General features: G+C 44.3%; 1 protein-coding gene across 3 annotated transcripts in view; it reads right to left on the bottom strand.

The window, feature by feature from the left end:
- Nucleotides 1-2,783: 2,783 nt before the first annotated feature.
- Nucleotides 2,784-27,211, bottom strand: part of USPL1 (ubiquitin specific peptidase like 1) — a 116,333-nt gene continuing 91,905 nt past the window's right edge. For all 3 annotated transcript variants that reach the window (XM_073583167.1, XM_073583168.1, XM_073583169.1), the window contains 5 exons: nt 19,219-19,308; nt 16,308-16,437; nt 9,695-9,820; nt 7,748-7,902; nt 2,784-7,498 (listed from right to left, as the gene is read on the bottom strand). In XM_073583167.1, coding sequence (XP_073439268.1) covers nt 5,916-7,498; nt 7,748-7,902; nt 9,695-9,820; nt 16,308-16,437; nt 19,219-19,308 — 2,084 coding nt within the window. In that variant the 3' untranslated portion in view covers nt 2,784-5,915. The remainder of the gene's footprint in view (nt 7,499-7,747; nt 7,903-9,694; nt 9,821-16,307; nt 16,438-19,218; nt 19,309-27,211) is intronic.

Raw genomic sequence — 27,211 nt, 5'->3', positions numbered from 1 at the left:
ACACACACACACTGTATGATGCCGCCTCAGTGACCTCACACACATACACTGTATGATGCCGCCTCAGTGACCTCACACACATACACTGTATGATGCCGCCTCAGTGACCTCACACACTGTATGATGCCGCCTCAGTGACCTCACACACACACACTGTATGATGCCACCTCAGTGACCTCACACACACTGTATGATGCCGCCTCAGTGACCTCACACACACACACTGTATGATGCCGCCTCAGTGACCTCACACACACACACTGTATGATGCCGCCTCAGTGACCTCACACACACACACTGTATGATGCCGCCTCAGTGACCTCACACACACACACACACACTCTATGATGCCGCCTCAGTGACCACACACACACACACTGTATGATGCCACCTCAGTGACTGACCACACACACACACTGTATGATGCCCCCTCAGTGACCACACAGTGTATGATGCCTCCTCAATGACCACACACACTGTATGATGCCACCTGTGACTGACCACACACACACACACACACTGTATGACGCCCCCTCAGTGACCACAGTGTATGATGCCTCCTCAATGACCACACACACACACACTGTATGATGCCGCCTCAGTGACCACACACACTGTATGATGCCCCCTCAGTGACCACACACACTGTATGATGCCCCCCTCAGTGACCACACACACTGCATGATGCCCCTCAGTAAATACCCCACACATACTGTACAGTATGATTACCCCAGAGTTACCCCGTGCACGCACACCACCAGTATAATGCCCCCAGCGTCACCACACACACTGTATGACGCCCCCTCAGTGACCACAGTGTGATGCCCCCTCAGTGACCGACCAAACACAAACTGTATGATGCCGCCTCAGTGACCGACCAAACACTGTACGATGCCGCCTCAGTGACCGACCACACACTGTACGATGCCGCCTCAGTGACCGACCACATACTGTACGATGCCGCCTCAGTGTCCACACACAGTGTACGATGCCCCCTCAGTGACCACACACACAGTGTACGATGCCCCCTCAGTGACCACACACAGTGTACGATGCCCCCTCAGTGACCACACACAGTGTATGATGCCCTCAGTGAATACATAGTGATTACTCCAGTTACCCCGTGTACGCACACCACCAGTATAATGCCCCCAGCGTCACCACATACACACTGTATGATGCCCCCTCAGTGACCACACACTGTATGATGCCCCCTCAGTGACAACACACACTGTATGATGCCCCCTCAGTGAATACATAGTGATTACTCCAGTTACCCCGTGCACGTACACCACCAGTATGATGCCCCCTCAGTGACTCCCCCCACATTCAGCTCATTGCCTGCTCTCTCCTTATGAATGTGTATAGACACCTGGCAGTGAGCTGGTGCAGAGCAGGCAAGCGCCGGCGGGGTTCTGCATCGGACTGGTCTGATATTTCCCAATAAACCCATCCAGAATTTTCAAACTACGCTCTCTGAAATTCTGTATGTTTCATAGTGATGTGTTCCTGGCAGCCAAATCGGATGACAAGCTCCCTTTAAATCAAAGTTTTACGTTAAAGAAAAAAAAAAAAATTGTTCACACTTAAAACGGTGAAATGTAGAATGAATGGCCGTGTCCAGGCATACAATACTGGGAAGATCTCCACAGATTAGGTCAATAGCAGATCAATGGCTCCCAACTCCAGCCCATCTCCTCATCAAGACCGCTGTGGACAATGCCGGTCTCCAAGTATCTGGCCCCATGGGTTCACATCCAGCTTCCGCTGATGCAAGAACCACCTGACCGGATGGGGCCCCAGACTCCCGCCTATTGATAGCCTATGCTGTCGGTATATCTGGGATATATATTTTTGGGTAAAGGGGGTTGTTCGAACACTTTAGACCAAGTTTTTATGTTAATTGTACTTTTTAACAATAGATTTACTTCCCATTAAAGCCCTTTTTGAACACTCATTCCACCGATTTTTAGGCTCTTAGAGGGAACCCATGATCATCGGTTTAATCACGGCAGCGACCACTTGCCAAGAGAGCATTTCGTTGGCTGATCGTCCCCTCAAAGCGAACAGTCGTCGTGAGCACATCTCATCGAAAAAGGGAAGCGGATGACAAGGCTAAAATGACAGGTTGGATTTTTCTTGCAGAAAGCATTGTCAACCAGTCACGTAAACAAAGCCGAGCTGCAATATGAGCTCATGGACAAGAGTTGTGCGTTTTTGGGGTGGCAGAGTAACTAGAAGAGCCAGCGGCATCTGTTTGGGACATGTATGCTCATTTGTCTACAGCTTGGGTACATGAAATTTAAAGGGATTCTCCACATTCATAAAGCGAGATAGTACTCGTATTCCCTGGCTCACCACTGCTGCTCCGGTCTCTTGCTTTTTGACTCCAGCGGTGAAATCTCACAAAGATCATGCATCACCACTGCAGCCAATCACTGACCTGCCTTTGTTATTGACCATCCCTTCAATATTTTTGGTGATCGCTTGGCCATAAGTGGAAAGCCCCTTCAAGCACACTCATTTGTCAGTGTATGCAAATCTAAAAAAAAACGACTATAGTTAATTAAACATGTATGTGTGTATGTATAATTTATTAAATACATGTTCACACATATCCTTGCTCTCAATACATAGAATAGGAGCACTGATGTCTATTTGCACCACTTTGGAGATACCGGTCACAGGGATTGTGGGCGCCTTTATAAGAGTAAACCATGGGGTGAACTCTGAGACCATATCCATACAAGTGATCTAACCCATGAATGCGCCGGACGCTGCCATCATTTTATCATTATTCTAATGTTTATTATACATAAAATCTCACAAATTGTACTTAAACTGTATTTTATTTACAAATAAAACAAAGACGCAGTAATAATTTACACATTAATAGAGCAGGACGTCCATCACAAAAAGAAAAGCCGCCAAACAAATAAAATATACAAATTTTCAAGTCAAGTCAGGAAATGTACAAGATCGCGCCGAGGATGGGGAAACAATCAACCGTGCGACACAGGGAATGGATAATATGGAGGCGCTACAATCAAATGTCACAAGAAGGCCGGGTTCACACTCGGGCTAGACAAAGGCATTCCATACCAATAATGTAAATGTGCGATGAGTTAAAAAAAAATAAAAATTAATTAATCTGAATCCCTAAAAATGCTGCCACAACTCAATGCAAATAATTACACAGCACTACATGGCCCTACAGTGGGAACATTTTGTTCTTTAAGTGCATGTTCATACAGTGCAGATTTACACACCATAAAAAAAAAAATAAAAGATGGATTTCACTGAGTGGTAAATAATGCTGTGCCTACGACTTGCATTGTATGCCTATTTCTCCCTAATACATTGTGAAAGGTGTCGTCTGCACTGCCTTCTGCAGCATAAGTTACCATGCGGGATCTCAGATCTGTAACGCAGGTGGATTTCCGGAGTGGGAGTGAGAGCTAGTTAAGCTTTTCACAAGGCCGGTCCGGTGACATTACGTGGGAACATACCCCCGACGTGCTTGGAGTATTACGGCTGGCTGCGGAGGATACTTCATTTCAGGATACATCAGTTTGAAGCGCATTGTCAAACTATAAGGTGCAAGAGTGAAAAGGTCTCAAAAGGAAAAAAATCTGATTTGCCTTGATCCTTTTCTGACACACGAGGAGACTTGTTCTTCCTGTAAGGACACTTTCCACTGAACTATTGTGGGGTAGACCGCAACCAATAAACAGCAGAAGAGATGCACGGAGCAGTATGGATGCAATCCCTACTACAGATGAGCGAACATCATCAGCTCCCTCCTTATTCGACAAGCTTACTGAAGAAGCTGCAGAGGGAACCCGGATACCTGGAGCGCTCCGGATAATCAGCTGTTTGATGCCGCAGCTGCATGTGTCAGGGCTGTGTGACAGTCACAACATATGCATGGAGAGCCTGTGTGTTGTGACTGTCATATAGCCGTGAAGCATGCAGCTGTGGCGCCGAACAGCTGATCAGTCGGAGCGATCCAGGTAGCCGGGTTCCCGCTGCAGCTTCTTTGGTAAGCGCTATAGCTTGCCGAATAAGGAGGGAGCCGACGATGTTCACGCATCTCTAATCCCTAAATACTGGTAAAGTCACAATCACGGCAGGAACACAGTTCACCTTTTGGGACATTTTTTTCTTAGTTAAATGCATGCAATTGGGGCTAAAAATCAATTTTGCATTAGGGTTTCATTAAACATTTTGCACCACTTGCCACTTGTAGCGGCTGTATTACACTGTGCATTGCCGGCTGCAGAATGCGTTAATGAGGTCGGCCACATCCGCTCTCCTTTATCAGATGTGTTGGGGACAAGATTTGTGGCTCTTCCTATTATATAGATGACAGGTTCTCTTCCTCCTCCTCTTGGTGCAGCTTTCCTCACAGACTGCGCACCTCTCAGGTCCATACAATGGTTGCTGGTGGAGGAGGAACACGTGACGAGTCCTGTCCACCAATCTCCTCCTATAGATAATCTGGTTCCTCATGTGAGGTTTTCTATTGGAGGAGACTGGTGGAAAGGAATTATCACATGTTCCTCCTCCACCAGCAGCCATTGTATAGACTGGACAGCTGTGCAGTGAGGAAAACTGCACTAACAGGTGGAGAACCTGTCATCAATATAATAGTCAGTGCCACAAATCCTGTCCCCAACAGATCTGAAAGTAGAGATAATGTGGCAGACCACCATTCTCTCATTCTGCAGCCGGCAAATATACAGTGTAAAACAGAGGCTGTAAGAGGCAAATGGTGAAACATTTTTAAAGAAACCCAATATCAAAAATGGTTCTTAACCCCAATAATAACCATTCAAGTAAGAAAAAAAGTCTCCAAAAAGGTGAACAAGCCCTTTAAGAGAGGATTACTAGGCTAGAGGGCTCCATGGCGCCTTCCAGCCACTTGTCAGGTGTAGTAAAATTGAAGCATTACTGCAGCTTTTGAGGGAAACAATCATGCACCGATTGCACAAATTTAAAAGTGTTCGTCCTGTGCGGCTAACCTCCCCAGGAGGTGGTGAGTGGCAGGTGGCCATGCATATAGATTCACGAGAAGACGCGTGTGTGCGGGGATGTATCATACGTCTGTTCCACCTTAATGATTGAGAAAGGTATACAATACCTGCCAACTGTTCACACATCACGACAAGTATCAGTATATGTGATGGCACCTACCCAGCTCTTCTTGCAATGCAGAAGAGAGTGGAGCAGGACAAGCCCTTTAACCCTACTTTATTTTCATTAGGAAATATGAAAGACGTATGTGTGCCACAATTTTACTTACGCACAGACGACCCAGCCTTGAAAAGAATTTCAAGTTTTAGGTGAAGAGGAGAAACCCCTTATATATTTGTCATTGACGTGATATGCCATAATGGTGGATCTGTGTAAACGTGTTTGCTCGACCATTTTTGTAACTGCCTTGGAAGGGACTGAGATTAGTCATGAGCAAATATGCTCGAATAAAGTGTTATTTATGCTCTGGTGCTAACCGAGTGTCTTGGGCAAGTTCCCGTGGTTGCATGTCTCGTGGCTGTTCGACAGCCACCACACATGCAGGGGTTTCCTGTTTGTTAGGCAATCCCTGCATTTGCCGACTAGAACATATTTTTCGAGCATGCAGAAGTCACTCGTTTAGCAACCGAGCATGCTCTGAAAACACCTTATCTGAGCACGTTTTGCTCATCACTAAGTGAGGTCAGTGCATATGGAATCTCATCCATACATGTATTTTATTCAACGTAATGGCCACCTCACCGATCAGGTTGAGACCTAGTTGATCAGGGGAACCCTAAAACCTTTATCCTCCACTAGGATTCAGTTTAGTTTTATCAAAACAGAAAAATCCTGAAAAACTGCGACATCAGTGCACTGTGTGTACCAGAAATAGTGTCCTAGAAATAATCATCAAAATCAAAATAGTTATTGTCTTCACACCGAACTGCTACAGCAGAGTCTGACATCAGGTTTAAAGAGCCATCTTCAGCAGAAGAGCTCAGCTTGTCAACTGTAAGGCAGGAATTACTTCCCGAGGCAGAATGTAGGAGGCCACCACTTCCCTCAGGTAAGTGGCCATCATCCGCTATTCCACAGCCATCGGCTAACATCTCCAGATACCTGCTGTCATTTGATTGGCTGTCAGCAGATGGCGAGAAAAGTTCGGCGAAGAACTCAGCATCTCCAGGACTACTACATAAAGAAGTGCCTGAGCTCATGGTGCATACTGATTCATTGTCGGCATTGTCTATGTGCTCCTGAAGCTCCTGTAAAAATCCTCGTAGATGATCCTTCCGATTAAAGCTGCCATGGGGAGCACCATTAGCTTGGGCTCCAGTGGGGCCACTCTCTTGCTTTTTTGCTAACTTTTCTAATGCAGCCAGCTCATTTTTCTTGGCTTTAAGCTTTTTCAATAATTTCAGTCTCAGTCTACGAATTTTATCCTCACTCGATGAGCTCCCTTCTTTTATCATTTTGCTATAATCTAAGCCATTGCTGCCAAGTGTCTTAAAATCTGAAGCTGCAGGCATTGCCAACGGCTTACCTATAACTGCTCCCTTTTCATTCATAACATTAGTGGACGATTTATTCACAATTTTTGATGGAAATATATTAGATGACAAAAAATCAGTTTTATTTGTTGATCGGCCTTGAAAACCATTAAAGTTCTGAGCCTTCTTAGGAGCGTCGCTTGAATTCATTGTCTTCAGTGGAGGAAGAGCTTTGCGTGATTGCATTTTCCCATTTGCAGCAAGTAGATCAGAATTTAGAACAGAATTATTTTTTCTCATTAATCGACTCATCCAGTTGCCAACTATGCTCTTCTCGTGGTTGTAAGGTTGCCGAGAGGTTGCGCTGGTTGCAATGGCTTCACGTTCTGGATTTAAGGGGCTTTGTATCAAAGGACTTCGCTCAGCACTACAATTCCTAAGGGGGACAGTCTCTGCATTCGAGTCCGAGGAGACAGGTGATGTAAGTGTAGTATCCTCTTCACCCTCTGGCTGCACATTAGATGACATATCGAGGACAGCAGTGCTAGTCCCTTCCCCTTGACTAGGGTCCTTGTTAGACCTGCAAGTATCAGTTGCCTGACGATTATCAGCAATGTCAACAGGGCAGCCATTTACATCAGTGGGTATCGCAACTAGGGTTAGCGTTATCACGTCATCATCGGCATAACCTTCCATTCCTGCAAGGGGATCTGAGGTGTTTAAATCAACGGACGGCACCGTAGAAGCAACCTGCGGAGAAAGCTTAGTAGTCTCCACTGAAGAAAAGCTAGGATCTTGAGCTGTGGTGGAGATATTGGCTGAATTAAGCTCTGAAGCTTGCTCTACCGCAACAAACTGCACATTCTCCTCAAATGACTTTCCACCACTTCTCTCCCAAATGACAATATGAATGGCATCAGCTCGTACGTTAATTTTACGGTATCTTCTGCAAAACGAACCTCGAAGGCCATCTGATTCAAGCCAGGAACCTAAAAGAGAAAAAAAAAGGAATGCTTTCAGAAACTTAAAAATGTTGCCATCAGTTATTAGATGTGTATGATCGTTCCGGACCCAAACAAGTATGGAAAGTAAATGGGCAACGAGGACAATACATAAGGGGTTGCGTGCCCTAAAGCAGACTAAGCTCCTGGAAAAGAATGGCGTACTTGTTTTTTTATACGAACTGAAATAAAAAAGGATGATGATGAGCTTTTTTTCGCTCTTCCTCTGACACTCACCATCAGTATTTAATACCCAAGAAGAGAAGTGATTATTCTTATACTTAATTACGGCCTTCACTTCATATAAATGGCCTTTAAACTGAAATGAATATTTGTCCAGATCATTGGTCGGCAATCCATCCACAAAGTGAACCATGAATAGCGAATTCAACCTAAAAAAATAAATAAAAATATTGAAAATAGAAGCATAACTGTGTTGCAGCATTACCATTTTATATCTCATATTCAGTAGAATGAGGTCACACCTCCAGAGAAGAGAATCTCCTCTGCCCCCAAATGGGGCAGTATTTAGTGCGAGGTTTGAAAACAGACAAACTATAATGTAGTTTAGTATGAACCTTTCATGATATCTAGAGGTATGTCCTGCATGGTCTAGGGGGGCTCCCCAGGAGCCACTGGCTTAGGGCTCGCTCTCACTGGCGTATAACACGGCTGAGTGCTCTCTGATGTTTTATCGGATAGCACTTGGCCCAGTGTTATACAATGGGGCAGAGTGGATCTACAATTATGTTCTTGCATCGATTCGGCATAAGAAAACAAATCGCAGCATACTGTGATTGGCTCTGAGAATTGGATCGCACTCACCCATACAAGTCTATGGGTGCAAGTGAAACATTAGACTGCGCTCACATGTAATTTAATTTCTCCATTTTCTCCGTACCTGTACTGCGATTCTCATGTGAGAGAATCAGATCACACTCAGATAACACTTGGCTCAAATTCTGAGAGTTTGAGTTGAGTGTCATTAGCATAACTAATCCAATTCTCTGATACGAGAGAACATACGCTCCTGTGACTCCAGCCTTACTTTCTGTGGGGCTGCTTTGTAATGCTATTTTACCTGCAGATAAACCAGTTATCTACTGCTAAATAGCATTTTCTGAGGTGACAGGTTCTCTTTAAAGCCCCCGTTACACACTGCGATATCGCTAGCAATATCGCTGTAAAGTCACCGATTTTGTGACGTTGCAGCGATATTACTAGCGATATCGCTGCATGTGATACTTGCCTCCGACTGGCTCCCCGCTGGTTATCGCTGATCGCGCGAGAAGCTCCTGGATCATTCCTCGTCGGGCACTTCCTGCTGTGACGATGAGCGATGCGTGGAGCCGGGCGGGAGGACGCAGGATCGCCGCGTCTGACAGGCAAGTAGCGATCCCCGTCCCCAGCGATGTCGCTAGTGAGATCTGCCTGTGTGGCAGCACACTAGCGACCACCTAGCGATGCACCAGCGATCCTGACCGCGTCATATCGCTGGTCGGGATCGCTGGTGAGTCGCTAGGTGTAACGGTACCCTAACACTTCTTGCCTTCTTTCAAAAGCATGGAATAGCGATCCAGAAACCGCATTGTCGATTGAAAATTTTCTTCCATCAGATTGCCTCTGCATGGCACCACTTTACCTGCCTTTCAAATATATAGTAACGTGCACCAATTTATAGCTATTTTTACCAATATTTACGTTGCTAGTCAAGATTTAACATTTGCATAAAAAAAGTTGCAGTTTTTCTGAAAATTGTAGCAAATTAGCTGATGTGATGGATATATAAAATGATGCATGCCAATCATTAACTGCCCATGAAGTAACACATTTTCTAATCTGCTTTGTCCACCAAGGCAAGAGTTCAGACACTAGTGGATTATTTCAGCACATTAGTGATAGGCAGCATGGCTACAGAAGTAGCCAGAAGTGATCCTGCTCAAATTAAATCCTGTTCTACAGTTCCAGAGAACATCACGAGAGTGCAGGGAATCACAAAACTAGAGGAGCGCTACTATTACAACAGGGAAGCAGCCCGAGTGCAACATGTTGTCCTAAAAGATGTCCATCAAAAAGTCCCCTTATTGCACGCAAACAGTGACCAAAGGTACAAAGTGATTCGGCAAGGTCACAAGCTTCCTAAATTAAAAAGTATTGTTCAAACAAAAAGGAGAAACATCTTACTTTTCCAGAACCATTGTCCGTTTCTGCTTTGGATGTCGGCACCGATTGCATGGCCCCAAGTGTGCGGCATTCAGAGGATGCCATTCTGGAATTACTTTTGTGAACGTAGTCAATGATTTTAGGCATCTACAAATGAGGAAGAAATGACATATCAGCATTAATACTGATAAAGTTTGATGAAATCCAGACAATGCATACAATTAAAATATAATTGTACGTGTGATATTGGAGTGCTGTTTTTGTTTGCTTTTTTTTAAAGGGAACCTGTCACCAGGATCATTCCACATAAAGTACTGCCTCCAGTTTACACCATTCTGCAATGCTGTAAAGAAGTCCCCAATCCACTCTGCAGATCCAAAACAAAAAGACCTTTCATTATACTCACAGATGACGCTCCTGTGCACCTCTCTCTGCCTTGCTAAGGACTTAGAAAAGTACTGTAATGCACATGCACCGGGAAAGGCTAAAGAGTGCCGATGACCCAGTAGTAAAGCCGGCACATGCACACTACAGTACTTTGCTCTGCCCTCGGCAAGGTGGAGAGAAGTGCACTTGTGCAGGAGCGCGATGGAGGACACTGTGTGGATGACGTAGGATGCATCATCGACAAAAAGCAGGGAAGGAGGATGGTGATCGTAAGAAGAGATAAGACTCCGGATCAAGCCCAGAGACATTTATCGGACTGGTCGGCGCCGTCTATGAGTATAATAAATGGTCCTTTTTGGGATCTTCAGACTGAACAACAGGATTTTTAGTTGCTTACTGTAAAATCTGTTTCTCTGAGCCTTCATTGGGGGACACAGAAACCATGGGGTGTATGCTGCTGCCACTAGGCAGAAAAAAGTTAGCTCCTCCTCCGCAGTGTACACCAATCTGACAGGAAGTAGGATGTTCAGTTAGTGAGAAAGCAGTAGAAGCAATCTGTAAACGAGATAAAAACCACAGAAACACAAATCCATACTGTAACAATAATATACAGTAAACCGTGCTGTTCAACTTGGGAGGGTGCTGTGTCCCCCAATGAAGGCTCAGAGAAACAGATTTTACAGTAAGCAACTAAAAATCCTGTTTTCTCTATCGCTTCATTGGGGGACACAGAAACCATGGGACGTCCCAAAGCAGTCCCCAAGGGGAGGGAACAGCAAACAACTCCAATCGGGACGAGGAAGTCATCCTCGTCACCTGCAAGGTCACCTGCGAGGTCTTTTCACCCCGACCGGCACTTGCCGAAGGTAGGCATATGGACCTGTGGAGGACATATGATCGCACTGCACAGGTGCCAGAAGAAGGCCCAAAGAGTACCGCCAGGACACACACTGCCCGGGTAGTGTGCGTCGTACTGAAAGGAGCGCAGTCGTTCCTGAGCCGGCAACCTTACTGATGTCGACCAGATTCTGCGAGCAGACGCTGACCTGAAGGCCAGAGGACCTCTATACTTCAAGCCAGAGCTTGATAAGTACCGTTGCTGTGGCCAGATAGCCTGATGAGAGGGCGCCACGAACGAAAGTTCGAGGCGGACGAAAGAAAGGGAATTTAGAGTGAAGTAGAATGGACCCTTGATCCACAGGAAGTGTACCACAGCTGCTATAGAGTCTGTGAGGCCCTAGGAGTGGTGGAGAGCCTGAAAGGGAAGGCTACCAACTGAAAAGGAAAATGAACCCGTCCGTTGCAAAAGCAGATATCGGCAAAGTCCTGAAAAAAATCAGGACCTGGATAAGAGCTCCATGGAAAAATCAAGCGATTCACAGGAGGCAAATGCTGAACGAAGAATTTCTTCCTGAGAATAAGGATGAACCCAATCCTAGATCCCGAAAAGGCACGCTAAGGAAAATGCGCTGAAGAACGACGAGGTTCAGCCTGAGGAAGGAAAGCGCTTGTCCTTCCGGTGACCTCCAATAATTTAGCGTATTGGAGCCATACGGAAGGAACGGGAAGCTGGTGAGGGACTTCTTTGGAGAGAATTTCGCTTGTGAAACAGAAAACCAAATGAACCTCTAGATGGGAACGATGAGGCGAAAACTCATGTTTCCTGCAAGAGAAAATTTTTGGACAGTGAGGACGGTCAAATTTTCTGACCGGTCCCCAGCAAGAATGCTCTGATAAGCAAGCTAGACCACGTGTCTATAGAACTTTGTAGCACGGGTGGAGACTAACGCAGGACACGATATAGAGGCGGATGGTTTCAAGGTTGACCTTGCCAACTACTGTGTGAATTTGCCGTTGGAATCTCTGAGGGATGCACTTCTGGGAGAGGAAGGACCGTAGAAGTGGGAGACTTGGAAGCGGAGGGTTCGTAGTCGCAAAAGTAGTCTAATTTGCGAAGGGCTCGGGAGGAAAGAGATATACTAAGGCGCCCTCTTGTTTGGAAACGGCTGAAGTCCGTTCTGTGAGAAAATGACAAGACCTGAGAACAGGCCACTGAGAACCTGCGAAAGAGCTGAACACTGAAAACGTACTGAATGGAACCAGGGGATAATCGGGATCTCATCGCCGCGAAGTAGGCTCAGGATGGCTATGAAAAGACAACTGATTGCTCGACTAAGGAGGTAGAACGAAGACTACTGGATGACTTTGAGAGCAAAAGGAAGATAAACCCAGCATACCGGGATGAGGGTGGATATGGAAAAAAAAAAAAAAATAGTGTAGCTGGACTTAGAAAAGTGATTAGTCGAGCAAGGAAAGTCCATGCAAAACATGGATTATGTCAATTGTAAGGAAAGTTGGGTCTAGGTAGATCAAATAGACACCAGAAGACAACTAGGCTGACGAAAGGCAGGTCAATCTGTATGACGATGTAAACGATCGAATCCATCCTGGACCCTCTGGAGGAAGGAGGAGATTACGGTGTGTAGACCCGCTAGCCTAAGTCTAATATAACACGCGCCCGAGGATAACAGTGAAAAGATACAATACTAGCCGAAGGAAGAAACGCGTTATCACCAGACTCATCCTTGGATCCTAGACTGGAGCAGCTTTCTACTCCGGTCGATGCTTGCGCAGAGTTAGATCCCACTCCTGTCTTAGGTGGGATACTTTTCCTGTCAGAAGTCACATGTCTGAGCTGCTGGAGGCTTTACTTGTCTGTAAGAAAGAATAGGTAAGTTCCGACAGATAAGGAGCTTAGGTATTGTGGTAGCTCAAAGGCCCTTAGGGCAGGCTAGAACTTATAAACTACTGTTAGCCAGACATTAAAGATAGGCGGAACACTCCGGCAGTAAAGATAGCTTCTGGACAGTAAACTGATCAGAAGATGGCAAAAAAACTCCTGTGGAGCAACTCACACTTAGGGTACAGAGCATGCCGCAGTAAAACCGCGACCATCCGTACCTGACACGAGAGAGTCTGACCCACCTAAAGGTGGAGTATCCAGTTATGTTGCTACCAAGATCCGCTCTGTGAGACCGAGATCCGTTCTGTTTGGACATGTAGTGCTTACGTTTAACTGTTAACAAGCCACAGATGTTACTGACAATGAAATATGTAGCTGAGAGGTGTCTTTGACTAACCTGAAAGCGGCTTGTAACCACAGCTGTAGCCCGCCATGAGCAATAAATGCCGGGACCTCACCTCGAGTGGCGATTAGACGGGAACTTAGGCAAAGGCTGCAAGAGACTGAGGGAGGCGAGAGAAGACGCTTCCGACTCACCTGAAAACGGTATTAGTATAGCCGGATCGGTGTAGTTGATGGCCTCGGGTACGTTTGAGTTACCAGGAAGACGGCATGTATTGACTAAACACGTCTGGTAGAGGACTATTCAAGTGCTTGATAAGGGATAGAGTACTGCTGCAATAGAACGCGAGGAACCTGAAGGCTAGAGCGTATGACTCACCTGAATCCGGTACAAAACACCAGTACCACTGAAGCAGTCAACCCCAGACACGTCTCCACAGTAATACGGCCGTTTGAACTACTGTACCTGGTAGGTGATGCTTTTGCAGCCTGGATAGCGGATATAGCCCAGCTGCAATCAGCTCTCAGTATCCTGTGTACAAATCAGCGTGGAGAGAACCCGGAGAAGGGTATAGGACATTAGGCAGAATAACGGCTTCTGTGCTGCGGTCTAGGTCTGGGTACCTGACGGTATTAGGCAGAATAATGGCTTCTGTGTTGCGGTCTAGGTCTGAATACCTGACGACGTCAGATAGAATAATGGCTTCACGCGTAGTAAGCCGTGCCATGAAGTCTGTAGTAAAGTAGATTGTGACCAGTCAATTCTTCTGACGGTAGAACAGTAGGCCTTGGATCAGAAAGAGACTAAACACTACTCTCTGTTATGCGCCACGATTCCAACTTCTGGACCTGCGAGTTGTGATCTGCTTCTTTATCCGCTGAGCCACAGCAGACAATTGCCAGGTAACACGGACTTTTATCTAACTAGAAGTCCGGCCCAACCTTGGAGATAGAAGCAGCTCCTTATTCTGCTTATAATAGTATTAATCAAGCGTCCGGAGGGGGCTGCAGAAAAATGAAGGGCGAGTGCCTGTGAGCCGTAGATATGGGAGCAGTTGCTATGCCAGGACCACAACGTCTTTATGTGAAGCAATGGTTGAGACTTGCTCTACTGAAAATCCAGGCACCTATCTGTAATGGCCGAAAACACAACAATCGTGTGAAAAATCAGATCTCCGCCAGACATACTGATGCACTAGAGACTGCGCGGCAGAAGATTACAATTACGCCAGTAAAATACACGACTCTAGAGTACTATTACATCAGTGACTGTACAGCTCTAGAGTACAATTACTTCGGAGACCGTACGGCTCTAGAAAAAAAGATTACGTTAGTGACTGTACGGCTCCAGAGACTGTACGACTGGGTCAACTGGGGGCTCCTGGACAGAGGGAGAGGACCACAGTGGAGGAAGGAGGAGGAGATGGAGTGACTTAGAATTAGACATGAGAACAATCCCACTAAGCGCTGCCAGAAGGTTAGGGGACAGGAGAGCAGAGGAGGGAGTCAGTCTGCAGTGCAGCTACTTACGGCAGATGTCCTGCAGAGAGAAACAGGCAGGTCCCATAGACGGATGCGGCTCCTCTGTACCCCAGCCGGAAAATGGCGTCTGTTAGAAGACGCAGGACAGAACGCGTGCGCTGTGAGGGCGGCCAGAACACCGGGAAGCCCGCTCTCAGCTAAACGCGGGGCCCGGAGGAGCAATATGGCGGCGGCTCCAGCCCACAGTGGAGCCTGAGGGTAGTGGGCAGAGCCTGACGCCACACAGGAAGAGGAGAGAAAGAGACAGGCAGGAAAAAAGCCCGCCTGGAGCCGAGAGGAAGGGTGGCAGAGTCAGCGCTGTAACTAGGCCCAAGATGAAGCCGGGACCTAGATTACAGCCGGCAGCGCGGGAGGGGGGCCCGCGGAGGTCCTAATATAGCGCCAAACGGGTCCCCACAGTGGTGCCAGGGTGCCAAAAGTGGCGCAAACAAAGCGCCATGACGCCGCTTAGACAGGGTGCAATGGGGCACAAAGAATAGGAAGCCTCTATGTGCCAAAACCCCTCTCTTCCGCAAAGGATCTGAAAGGCAGTGCTGAGGCCCCCCGGAACCAGCTGGAAGGTATGAACTGCGCTAGCCGCCCAAACCACACTCTTTGAATAAAAGGGTTTTTTTTTTCTCTCTCTTTCTTCTTCTTCTTCTTCCTTTGCCGTTTTCTTCTCCTCTTCAGCACCTGGGGGGAAAGTACCTCCTCAATCACGAAAATCGGACGTCCGCTCTCCATGTTGCGGGACGTCCGTGTCTCCTTGACCGACAGGCTCTGGTGGGCGAGTGGGAGACGTAGGCAGGCCCAGGTATTCTCTCTCTTGCGGATCACCTAAACACGCGTCTGTGTTAGGGATTTTGGGGTCCTGCCATCCAGACATATGAGGATACGGGGTGGCAGTACACGCCGTACTCAGACTGTGTGGGAGTACAGTAGTGACCACACTGTATCCCTCCGTAAACCTGAAAAGAAACGACGCACATTAGGTAGATAAGGGTTTAATGAAAGACCCGTGTCCACCTCCTACTGACACTAAGCTAAACTGAACATCCTACTTCCTGTCGGAGGGGTGTACACTGCGGAGGAGGACCTAACTTTTTTCTGCATAGTGTCAGCCTCCTAGTGGAAGCAGCATACACCCCATAGTTTCTGTGTCGCCCAATGAAGCAATAGAGAAAGGGTACTTTCCGGCGTTTTAGTATGCTGTATCAGGTTTCAGGTCCCCCTTAAGGGGAATGGTAACAGCTTGGCATAAAATTATCCTGAAATTTCCAGGACGAACAACAGATGAACAGCTACTGAAAAAGCTCTTAAAATAAGCTCAAAAATTGTTATTTTAGGAGGAAAATGCAAGGGTTTGTTAAAAATCCATTAAGTCTGGAAAAGTCCAAAAGTGACATAGGACCTAGAAATTTTAGGAGCTTCACCAAACTTACAACCAGATAATGAATAGTATAAGTTTGTAAGGTTTTGTTATCCATTGTGTTAAATGTTATGTCCCAAAGTCAGGATAATGCAGAAAATACTGCACTGTTCAGTGCCGAGAGCAACATTTATCTTCAGTTTACAAATCATTTATTAGGTTTAGTGCACAGTAACAGAGGGCAGACTGGCCCCTGTGGCCCTCGCACTCACCTCTGCTGGTAGCTGTGCTCACAGACCTCACAGTGAAAGTGCCACATAAATGAATGCATGAACAGGTTCTCAGTCAGGGGGTCCAGTCTAAGTAGTAAAGGAAACGCAAAGACCGGGCTCTCTTTCTTGCCTGTGGGGGAAAAAAAAAAAAATTGTAGATAAATTTGCAATAAAAACAGATTTCTCTCCATTATACTGTGCACTTAAACCAGTCAGCACCAGATGGTAGCACATTTATTACGTACATTTACATGAAAGTAGAGACCTTACTGTGGCTGGCAGCAATGTGGCAAAGGTTACTAGGGTTTGCTCATATCTGATGATGCACGTCATGACACCTTCATGTAGAAATCTGCAGCCTCAATGGCTGCAGGTTTCACTCCCATATATACTGAAGATGTCAGCAATGTGTCAGTCTGTGCACATTCTGAAAAACCTGCGATTTCTCTCCTCCAAAATAAAAAGGGTCTGGATAATCCCTCCAGTCATGGATAAAAACAGGCCCACGGTGGTTTGGAAAAAAAATATTGTAAAAATATATACACACACGCGCATATATACACACACAGACATAGGGGGCCAGGTAGTTGGGCAACTTTCACACCCACAGACAATTGGCCCATCTTTAATATGATGCATAATTGGCACATATACAGCACACACTTTCCTCTGCATTATGGTAGCCCTGTTCTGAAAAAAAGAAGCTTAAATTCAAAGTCATGGTGGCAGTGCAGGCTTTGGACAGGAGAATACGCCAGCAACATTTTTTTTTTTTTGCCGTGTGAAACTTAGTCAAAATGTGCACAATTCCACTTTACCCTGAGGGATAGTCACCCTGTGCCCAACGTTCATGTTACTCCAGGTCCATTTACTGCCCCAGGATCACCTAGGACTATCTTTTCTCTCATTCTTACAAGTAATCTGCCATCAGTGTAAGAAGGGACAGCTCTCGGAGGATTCCTCCCAGCGAGGCTCGCTTTACACTACAGCCCATTATTTTCCGTACCTTGCAGTTGTTATTCTACTTACACTAGAACGCTGTCCGATATGTCCAAAAACGTTAAGTCACTTCTCAGACACCTGCAATGAAGGGGGGGCCACCTAATTAAAAATAAACTGCACATGAAAGCTTTAATCCGATGTGACAGATGGCCTCCTAGTGCTGAACGGGTTAAAATGTGACCGCCAGCCTTGTAGAATATATTGGTGTATTAGAAGGCAAGTCGTCAGGCTTATCCATGTATTATTGCATATTGTATATACTGCAGGGGATGGAAAATGTCAGCCAATGCCATTTTTGCCATTGTGCTCAATGTTACCCTAACATAATACTAAAGGCAGCCTAGGAAGAACCAACAGCAGCCACAAAGTAGTAATAAAAAAAAAACTAAATGATACACAAGCAAATATACAATATACATAGACCAGAGCACGACTATCCATGGAGGAAAGGACTAAATAACTAAGCAAAAGCTAATAAGTGTAACAACACAGCTTATAAAAACACTATGTAGAAACAGAGGGTCAATTTTCCCTGTATGAGTCATCATTAGAATGACAATTTCACATCACTGCAAAGTTCCTGGCAGGGAAGAGGAGTGGAGCAACTGGGTCAGGAGCTGAAGATGGGGAAGACTCATGCAGGAAAAAAAGAGACCTTTGTTTCTGCATAGAGTTAGAAGGATCCAGTTAGTGTTTTTTTTAATCACATGAGGTCATAGACCTAATGGAAAAAGAATTAACTGGGTAAAAAGGCCAAAATATATTTAGAGAATAAAAACCTTGATGGGAAGACGAGAAGGAGGGCTTCTTTAAATTTACTGAACAGCTAAAACTAGAACACTATAATTAGACTTAAGGGAAAATTAGAAGTGGAGGTCATCGGATCCTTACGTTTTTCCTATTACTGCAATTCAGGTATGCAAAACCCAACTGGAGCAAAAGAAATCCCGGAGAGCTGAAAACCCCTTTAAGCCTCACCCCAAAATGTCCCTTTTAGACCGGTTTCACATTTGCGTATGGAGGAGCTGTGGACTTCCTCCGTGAAGCTCCGCCCACGGCCGCATCTCCTCCGGTCAGCTCCGCCTCCGTCGGCATGCGTACCCCATCTTTAACATTAGGTACGCAGGCCGTGACTATGTATGTGGATGCCTCCGCATGTGTCATTTTGTCAGTACGGTGACCTGCACTGAAAGCAACATGTTGCATTTTGGTTTGGTCGCTGCACCGTCAAAACGACGCATGCGGAGGCAGCCGCATACATCGGCACGGCCTGCGTACCTAATGCTAAAGATAGGGTAAGCAGGTCACATGCCGACGGAGGTGGAGCTGACTGGAGGAGGTGCGGCCGTGGGCGGAGCTTCATGGAGGAAGTCTGCATCCCTCCGCAGCACTGAAGATGAAAGTATCCAGTATGAAAATCACAAACAAGTGACTGACCAAAATATTGGTCAATAACGTGTGTCTCTTTACGCTTGATATTGTACTTAAGTGACGCGGTGGCATTCTGCACGTTTTCAGATACATAGCCACAATCCATACACGGATTGTAGAAGGCTTCTTTCTACGCTTGTGTTGTGACAAAGTGGCCTGTGGCTCCTAAACTCTCACTGTATGGGCCACAGGTCGCTGTCTTTTAAAGCACATCTTGAGGGACTATATAATTCTCCAGAGCTTTGACACCAATAGAGACACTTTAAAATGTTGGGAAATAGTCATCGGAAGCAGATCCACTGCTACAAAAGTTTAGTGGTCAGGAGTGTGTATATTTGGGCAGGGCAGGGGCAAGTAGTATGTAGATTTAGTTCCTATGAAAATTAGGTCAGTGATATGTATTGTGCAGTCCACAAAAGGTTTATATGTATGTAAGCACATTGCACATTTAAGAAGTGTTCTCTGGTGTTGTACATACCCAATTTGCATTTCAAAAGTGGTTGCAGTTTTTCAAAGATGCTTATTCTGAGCTCATGCAGACACTTCTCATATTTTGGTCGCCTGAGATCTGCAAAAAACAGAGTGGAGGGAAAGTAAATCCTCAAATGCCAACATATTGCTATACATGTATGTATGCACACTATATATAGTCAGTGCACCAAATACAGAATACATAGACACACGCAGTGGGGAAAATAAGTATTTGATACACTGCTGATTTTGCAAGTTTTCCCACCTGCAAAGAATTGAAAGGTCTGTAATTTTTATTGTAGGTACACTTCAACTGTGAGACAATCTAAAAATAAAAAACCAGAAAATCACATTATATGATTTTTACATATGTCATGCAATGAAATGCAATTTAATTAAGTATTTGATCACCTACCCAACTAGCATGAATTCTGACTCTCACAGACCTGATAGTTTTTCTTTAACCCCTTTCTGAACATAATGATCCGTCCATGTGGCCTGCGTCCGGGTCACCAGAGCTAGGAAGCTTGTTGATCATGCGCAGTTACTAATCCTATACTTGGTCGGTGTGAAGCACTTGGGGGTTCAAAGTGCTCACCACACAGCCAAATAAGTTCCTTAGGGGGACTAGTTTCCAAAATGGTGTTACTTGTGGGGGATTTCCACTGTTTAGGCACATCAGGGGCTCTCCAAACGCAACAAGGCATCCAATCTTAATTCCAGACAATTTTGCGTTGAAAAAATAAAACGGCGCTCCTTCCCTTCCAAGCTCTGCCATGCACCCAAACAGTGGTTCACCCCCACATATGGGGTATCAGCATACTCAGGACAAATTGCAAAACAAGTTTTGGGGTCCAATTTCTCCTGTTACCCTTGGGAAAATAAAAAAAATTGGATCTTTTTTAAACATTCCTAAAATTCCTGTGAAGCACCTGAAGGGTTAATAAACTTCTTGAATGTGGTTTTGAGCACCTTGAGGGGTGCAGTTTTTAGAATGGTGTCACTTTTGGGTATTTTCTATCATATAGACCCCTAAAAGTGACTTCAAATGTGATGTGGTCCCTGAAAATAATGGTGTTGTATAAATGAGAAATCGCTGTTTAACTTTTAACCCTTATAACTTCCTAACAAGAAAAAATAAATTGGTTCCAAAATTGTGCTGATGTAAAGTAGACATGTGGGAAATGTTACTTATTAAGTATTTTAAAAGTATTTTCAAAGTTGGAAAATTGAGAAATTATCAAATTTTTTTTTTTTTTTCCCACAAATAAACGCAAGTCATATCAAATAAATTTTACCACTACCATGAAGTACAATAAGTCACGAGAAAACATTCTCAGAATCACCGGGATCCATTCCAGAGTTACCTCATAAAGGGACAGTGGTCAGAATTGCAAAAATGTGTCCAGTCATTAACTTGCAAGTCAGCCTCGGGGGTAAAGGGGTTAAGAATCCCTCCTACTCTGCACTCATTACCTGTATTAACGCAACCTGTGTTTGAACTCATTATCTGTATAAAAGACACCTGTCCACACACTCAAATCACACTCCAGCCTCTCCACCATGGCCAAAACCAAACAGTTGTCTAAGGAAACCAGGGACAAAGCTGTAGACCTGCACAAGCTACAGGACAATAAGTAAGCAGCTTGGTGAGAAGGCAACAACTGTTGGCACAATTATGAGGAAATGGAAGAAACACAAGATGACTGTCAATTTTGCTTTGTCTGGGGCTCCATGCAAAACCTCGCCTCGTGGGGTAAGAATGATTTTGAGAAAGGTCAGGAATAAGTCCAGAACTACATGGGAGGACCTGGTCAATGACCTCAAGAGAGCTGGGACCACAGTCTCAAACATTACCGTTAGTAACACACTACACAGGCATGGATTAAAATCCTGCAGTGCACAAAAGGTCCCCCTGCTCACACCAGCACACATCCAGTCCCTAATTGAAGTCGCCAATTACCATCTGGAGGATTCCGAGGAGGCAGAGGAAGTCATGTGGTCAGAGGAGACAAAAATGGAACTATTTGTTATCAACTGCACTCGCCATGTTTGGAGGAAGAAGGATGAGTACAATCCCAATAACATCATCCCAAATTGAGAAGCATGGTGGGGGAAAACAATTTGCGAGTGCCTTTCTGCAAAGGGCACAGGACAACTACACTGCATTGAAGGGAGGATGGATGGGGTCATGTATTGAGAGATTTTGGCCAACAACTAGAGTTGAGCGAATAGCTTGCCGAATAAGAGGGAACCAGAACAAATTCGATCAACTCTACCAACAACCACCTTCTCTCAGTAAAAGCATTGAAGATGGGTTGTGGCTGGGTGTTCCAGCATGACAATGACCCGAAACACAGAGCCAGGGCAACTAAGGACTGGCTCTGTAAGAAGCATTTTAAGGTCATGAAGTGGCCAGTCTCCACACCTGAACCCAATAGAAAATCTTTGAAGGGAGATGAAACTCAATGTTGTTCAGCGACAACCCCAAAACCTGAGAGATCTGGAGAAAATCTGTATGGAGGAGGGGACCAAAATCCTTGCTGCAGTGTGTGCAAACTTGGTCAAGAACTACAGAAACATCTGACATCTGTAATTGCAAACAAATGTATCAGTACCAAATATTAAGTTCTGTTTTTCTATTGTATCAAATACTTATTTTACTCAATAAAATACAAATTATGTAAAAATCTCAATGTGATTTTCTGTATTTTTAAGATCCTGTCTCTCGAAGCTGAAGTGCAGCTACGATAAAATTTACAAACCTCTCCATTCTTTGTAGGTGGGAATAGGCAGGGTGTGTGTGTGTATATATATATATATATATATATATATATATATATATATATATATATATATATATATATATATATATATATATATATATATATCTATCAAGGCAGAAAAGTCCAGCAAGTGGAAACTTCAGGTGGTATAATAAAATCCAAGAATTTTTATTGCAGAAAATTTAAAAAATCCAGAGTTCAGTAACAAGATGCAGACATAATGCTCAACAACAAATATGAACCTAGCACTCAACTTAAAGGTATTTGTAAGGCGGTTAATTGTAGTACACGAAAAAAGACGTTTCGGTCAATGTGACCTTCTTCAGTTATGAGGAGAATGATCTCTCTAAGGTAATGAGCTTAGTGGAAACTGAAAAGAAAAGAGCGCAATAGGGTCTTACCCGAGAAGATAAAGATGTAAACCAAATAATTATACTCACCCTATGCAGGAGAGTAATAGACATAAAGGAACAAGGTCAGCCTGCTGCACATCCAAATGACCACGCCGTGGCCATAAAATCTTCAGATTCAAAGGTGGAACTTTTATGGATTAAGCGTGCGCTACCAGACCATCACTCCTCATCAGTTGTGTGTTTCATATATTTATTGCCCAACGCGTTTCGAGGTAAAAAACCTCTTCCTCAGGGGATGACATGTCATCCCCTGAGGAAGAGGTTTTTTACCTCGAAATGCGTTGGGCAATAAATATATGAAACACACAACTGATGAGGAGTGATGGTCTGGTAGCGCACGCTTAATCCATAAAAGTTCCACCTTTGAATCTAAGGTAATGAGCTTGTCAGTATATAGGAGAGGGGCAAACGTGCCTCCAGATGCGGTGTCCACCTACAATTAACCACCTTACAAATACCTTTAAGTTGAGTGCTAGGTTCATATTTGTTGCTTTAACGGTTTGGGAACCTAACCTTAGCACCATCTTGAGTTGTGCTCACTGTGTTCTTTCTATATAATGCTGAACAGACTACGCGTTTCGGGGGTAACAACTGCCGCTTTCTTCACGGTCTCAAACTGCTTCTGGAATACTCTAACATTAAGTAGAAAAAACATTTCTTAACCTCATAAATCAAGAAGTAGTAACAGGTGTGGATAACATCCTTCAATGTTAACTCTATAGCTTCCGGAAACAAGTAGAGAAAAAAAGCATCAGTGTGAACAGTACCTGCCCTAACAAAGTTATCTGACCAGGATAAAGAGATAATTAAAAACACACATTATTACATTAATACAACGGTGTTATATAATGAAAACATTATAATATAATAGCACTACTTGGAAAAACATATCAGAAATTATTTATAATGTATTGCTAGATCCATTCTATTATTGAATCCATGCGGTAACCTTGTATCTAAAAGAAACACCCATTTGCTTTCTCTTGCAAGAATTTTTTTGTGATAATTCCCTCCTCTTTGTTTTTTTAACCTGTTCAATACCTATAAAAGAAAAACCCTTGACATCACCCCCATGTATTTGTGAAAAATGTCGGGAAACTACAGCGGCTCCTGCTGGTGGCAAATTAACTGCATCAGAAAGAGGTTTTCTGATCCTTTTGACGTACTTATTTTGAGTTGAGACAGGATCCTACATCAGATTTCAATAAAAAAAAAATGAATGTCTTGTTACATGAAGGGCTAGGAACAAGTGCCATTACAAACAAAATTATGAAGTATCTGTATGTAGAGAATCCCATTATTCCAGTTTATTATCACTCACTTCCCAAGGTTCATAAGGACATTTTTCCTCCACCTATGAGACCTATAGTCTCTGGTATAGGTACCTATAGTCTCTGGTATAGGTTCCTTTAGTGAAAGGCTTGGAGAAAGGGTGAATCATTTTTTGAAACCTCTATTCCCATTTACACCTAGTTTTCTTGGGGATTCCAGGGATGTTGTTGGAGTCTTGGAGAAAATACAGTGGCAGAAGAATTACGTATGTTTGGTTGTTATGTGATGGGGGGGGGGGGGACTTATCCCACATCATATAGCTTTGAGATGCATTAGGTACTATTTACATTGGTACAGCTCATATGATATAAACATTCAAAATTTTATTATTTCTGCAATAGAGTTTCTCCTTGAACACAACTATTTTTCATTTAACAATAGATTTTTCTTACAAACACAGGGCCCTAGCACGGGAGCACGCTTTTCCCCGTCCCTTGCTAATATAGTCATGGCTACATGGGAGGAAAATTTTATGTTTTGTGATGCTAACCCTTACAAAGATGGTATTGTTTGGCTAGGAAGATATATTGATGATTTGGTGTTTATTTGGGATAAAAATGTTTTGGGAGATACTTTTATTAGTGATTTTTTCAACTATCTAGATACTAATGACTACAATCTTAAATTTACCAGCTCAGTACATAATTTTTCGGCCAGTTTTCTGGACTTGACTAACAGGTGATTTGATCACAAAGATTAATATTTCACCATACAGAAAAAATACGTATTGTAATAGTATTCTAACGGCTAATTCCAATCATCCCAAACATAATATTAAAAACATTCCTCTTGGGGAACTGATTCGGCTAAAAAGAAATAGCACACAAGAATCCATCTATAAAAAAAGAAGCGGATTTAGCCTGCACCAGATTAAGTGAACGAGGTTATCCCAGTTATTATATGGAAAGAGCAAAAGAAATGGTAGATAATATGGATAGAGCCCATTTGTTGTACTCTAAAAATAAAAAGACAAAATGCAATAATATTGGTAATGGTTCAAATAAAGTTACTTTCACTACATCTTTTAGTCCCCAGTATCATAATATTGTTGCGATTATTAAGAAATATCTGCCCAATCTGTGTCAATCTTAAAAACACTGGTAGCTAGTGATCTATTTTGTTTGTTGCTAAACGTGCCCCCACTCTAAAGGCCCTTTTACATTTAGCGATGCACCAGCGATCCGACCCGGTCAGGATTGCTGGTGCATCGCTAAATGATCGCTAGTGAGCCGTCACACAGGAAGACCTCACAGCGATGCAGCAGCGACGCAGCGCACGATACTCACCTTTCACACACAGTGATCCTGACGTCCTCCCGCCCGCCTCCACACGTCGCTCGTCGTCACAGCAGGAAGCTGACGACGAGAAATGGAGCCGGACATTCTCGCGCGATCAGCGATGGACAGCGGGGGAGCCGGTCGGAGGTAAGTATCACACATAGTGATATCGCTAGCGATATCGCTATGTGTAAAACCCCCTTAAGTTCACTTTTATCTTCTAGCCTTTTCAGGGATCCCTTGTCTCTTATCTCACAGGATACCAACTGGTTAAAAACCAAAGGTTTCTATGGGTGTGGAGCTAATGTGTGCAAATGTTGCAAGCATGCCAAAAAAATCTAAAACATTTATGTCTATGCACAATAATAAGACTTTTGATATTGTTTCATATATTAATTGTAACACCGCCAATGTTATCTATTTAATTGTTAAAAAAACAGAAAGAGGGGGGAATTATCACCAAAAAATTCTTACAAGAGAAAGCAAATGGATGTTTCTTTTAGATACAAGGTTACCACATGGATTCATTAATAGAATGGATCTAGCAATACATTATAAATAATTTCTGATATGTTTTTCCAAGTAGTGCTATTATATCTCAGTCATAATGTTTTCATTATATAACACCGTTGTATTAATGTAATAATGTGTGTTTTTAATTATTATCTCTTTATCCTGGTCAGATAACTTTGTTAGGGCAGGTACTGTTCACACTGATGCTTTTTTTCTCTACTTGTTTCCGGAAGCTATAGAGTTAACATTGAAGGATGTTATCCACACCTGTTACTACTTCTTGATTATGAGGTTAAGAAATGTTTTTTCTACTTAAGAATGATGGAGTATTCCAGAAGCAGTTTGAGACCGTGAAGAAGGCGGCAGTTGTTACCGCCAAAACGCATCGTCTGTTCAGCATTATGTCTGCATCTTGTTACTGAACTCTGGATTTTTTAAATTTTCTGCAATAAAAATTCTTGGATTTTATTATACCTGAAGTTTCCACTTGCTGGACTTTTCTGCCTTGATTTCTACATTGTTGGACTTGTTCCCAGTCTTGGTCCGTGCAACACAGAGGAAACAGGTATGTCCAGAGTTCGGAGGTAAATAAAGGGAACAATTAAACAGAAAATAGCTCCAGGTAAATCAAACTTCTGTCAAATCAAACTGTCCACGCAGGAAGCAACACCGATTGACAATCCATTTCACATGCTGTTGTGCAAATGGAATAGACAACAGATGGAAATTATTGGCAATTATCAAGACACCCTCAAAGGAGTGGTTCTGCAGGTGGGGACCACAGACCACATCTCAGTACCAATGCTTTCTGGCTGATGTTTTGGTCACTTTTGAATGTTGGATGTGCTTTCACACTCCTGGTAGCATGAGACAGACTCTAGAACCCACACAAGTGGTTCAGGTAGTGCAGCTCATCCACGATGGCACATCAATGCGAGCTGTGGCAAGAAGGCTTGCTGTGTCTGTCAGCGTAGTGTCCAGAGGCGCTACAAGGAGACAGGCCAGTACACCAGGAGACATGGAGGGAGCCGTAGGAGGGCAACAACCCAGGAGCAGGACAGCTACCTCCGACTTTGTGCAAGGAGGAACAGGAGGAGCACTGCCAGAGCCCTGCAAAATGACCTCCAGCAGGCCAGAAATGTGCATGTGTCTGCACAAACGGTTAGAAACTGACTCCATGAGGATGGCCTGAGGGCCCAACGTCCAGATAGGGGTTGTGCTCACAGCCCAACACCGTGCAGGACGCTTGGCATTTGCCACAGAATACCAGGTTTGGCAAATTCGCCACTGGCGCCCTGTGCTCTTCACAGATGAAAGGAAATTCACACTGAGAACATGTGACAGACGTGACAGAGTCTGGAGACGCCGTGGAGAGCGAATTGCTGCCTGCAACATCCTTCAGCATAACCGGTTTGGCAGTGGGTCAGGAATGGTGTGGGGTGGCATTTCTTTGGAGGGCCGCACAGCCCTCAATGTGCTCGCCAGAGGTAGCCTGACTGCCATTAGGTACCGAGATAAGATCCTCAGAACCCTTGTGAGACCATATGCTGGTGCGGTTGGCCCTGGGTTCCTCCTAATGCAGGACAATGCCAGACCTCATGAGGCTGGAGTGTGTCAGCAGTTACTGCAAGACGAAGGCATTGAAGCTATGGACTGGTCCGCCCGTTGCCCAGACCTGA

This window comes from Dendrobates tinctorius, unplaced genomic scaffold (assembly GCF_039654945.1).
Source record: "Dendrobates tinctorius isolate UK_male_01 unplaced genomic scaffold, ASM3965494v1 ptg000075l, whole genome shotgun sequence".
In the NCBI taxonomy this organism is placed as follows: domain Eukaryota; kingdom Metazoa; phylum Chordata; class Amphibia; order Anura; family Dendrobatidae; genus Dendrobates; species Dendrobates tinctorius.
This window is presented reverse-complemented; position numbering and strand designations above follow the sequence as displayed.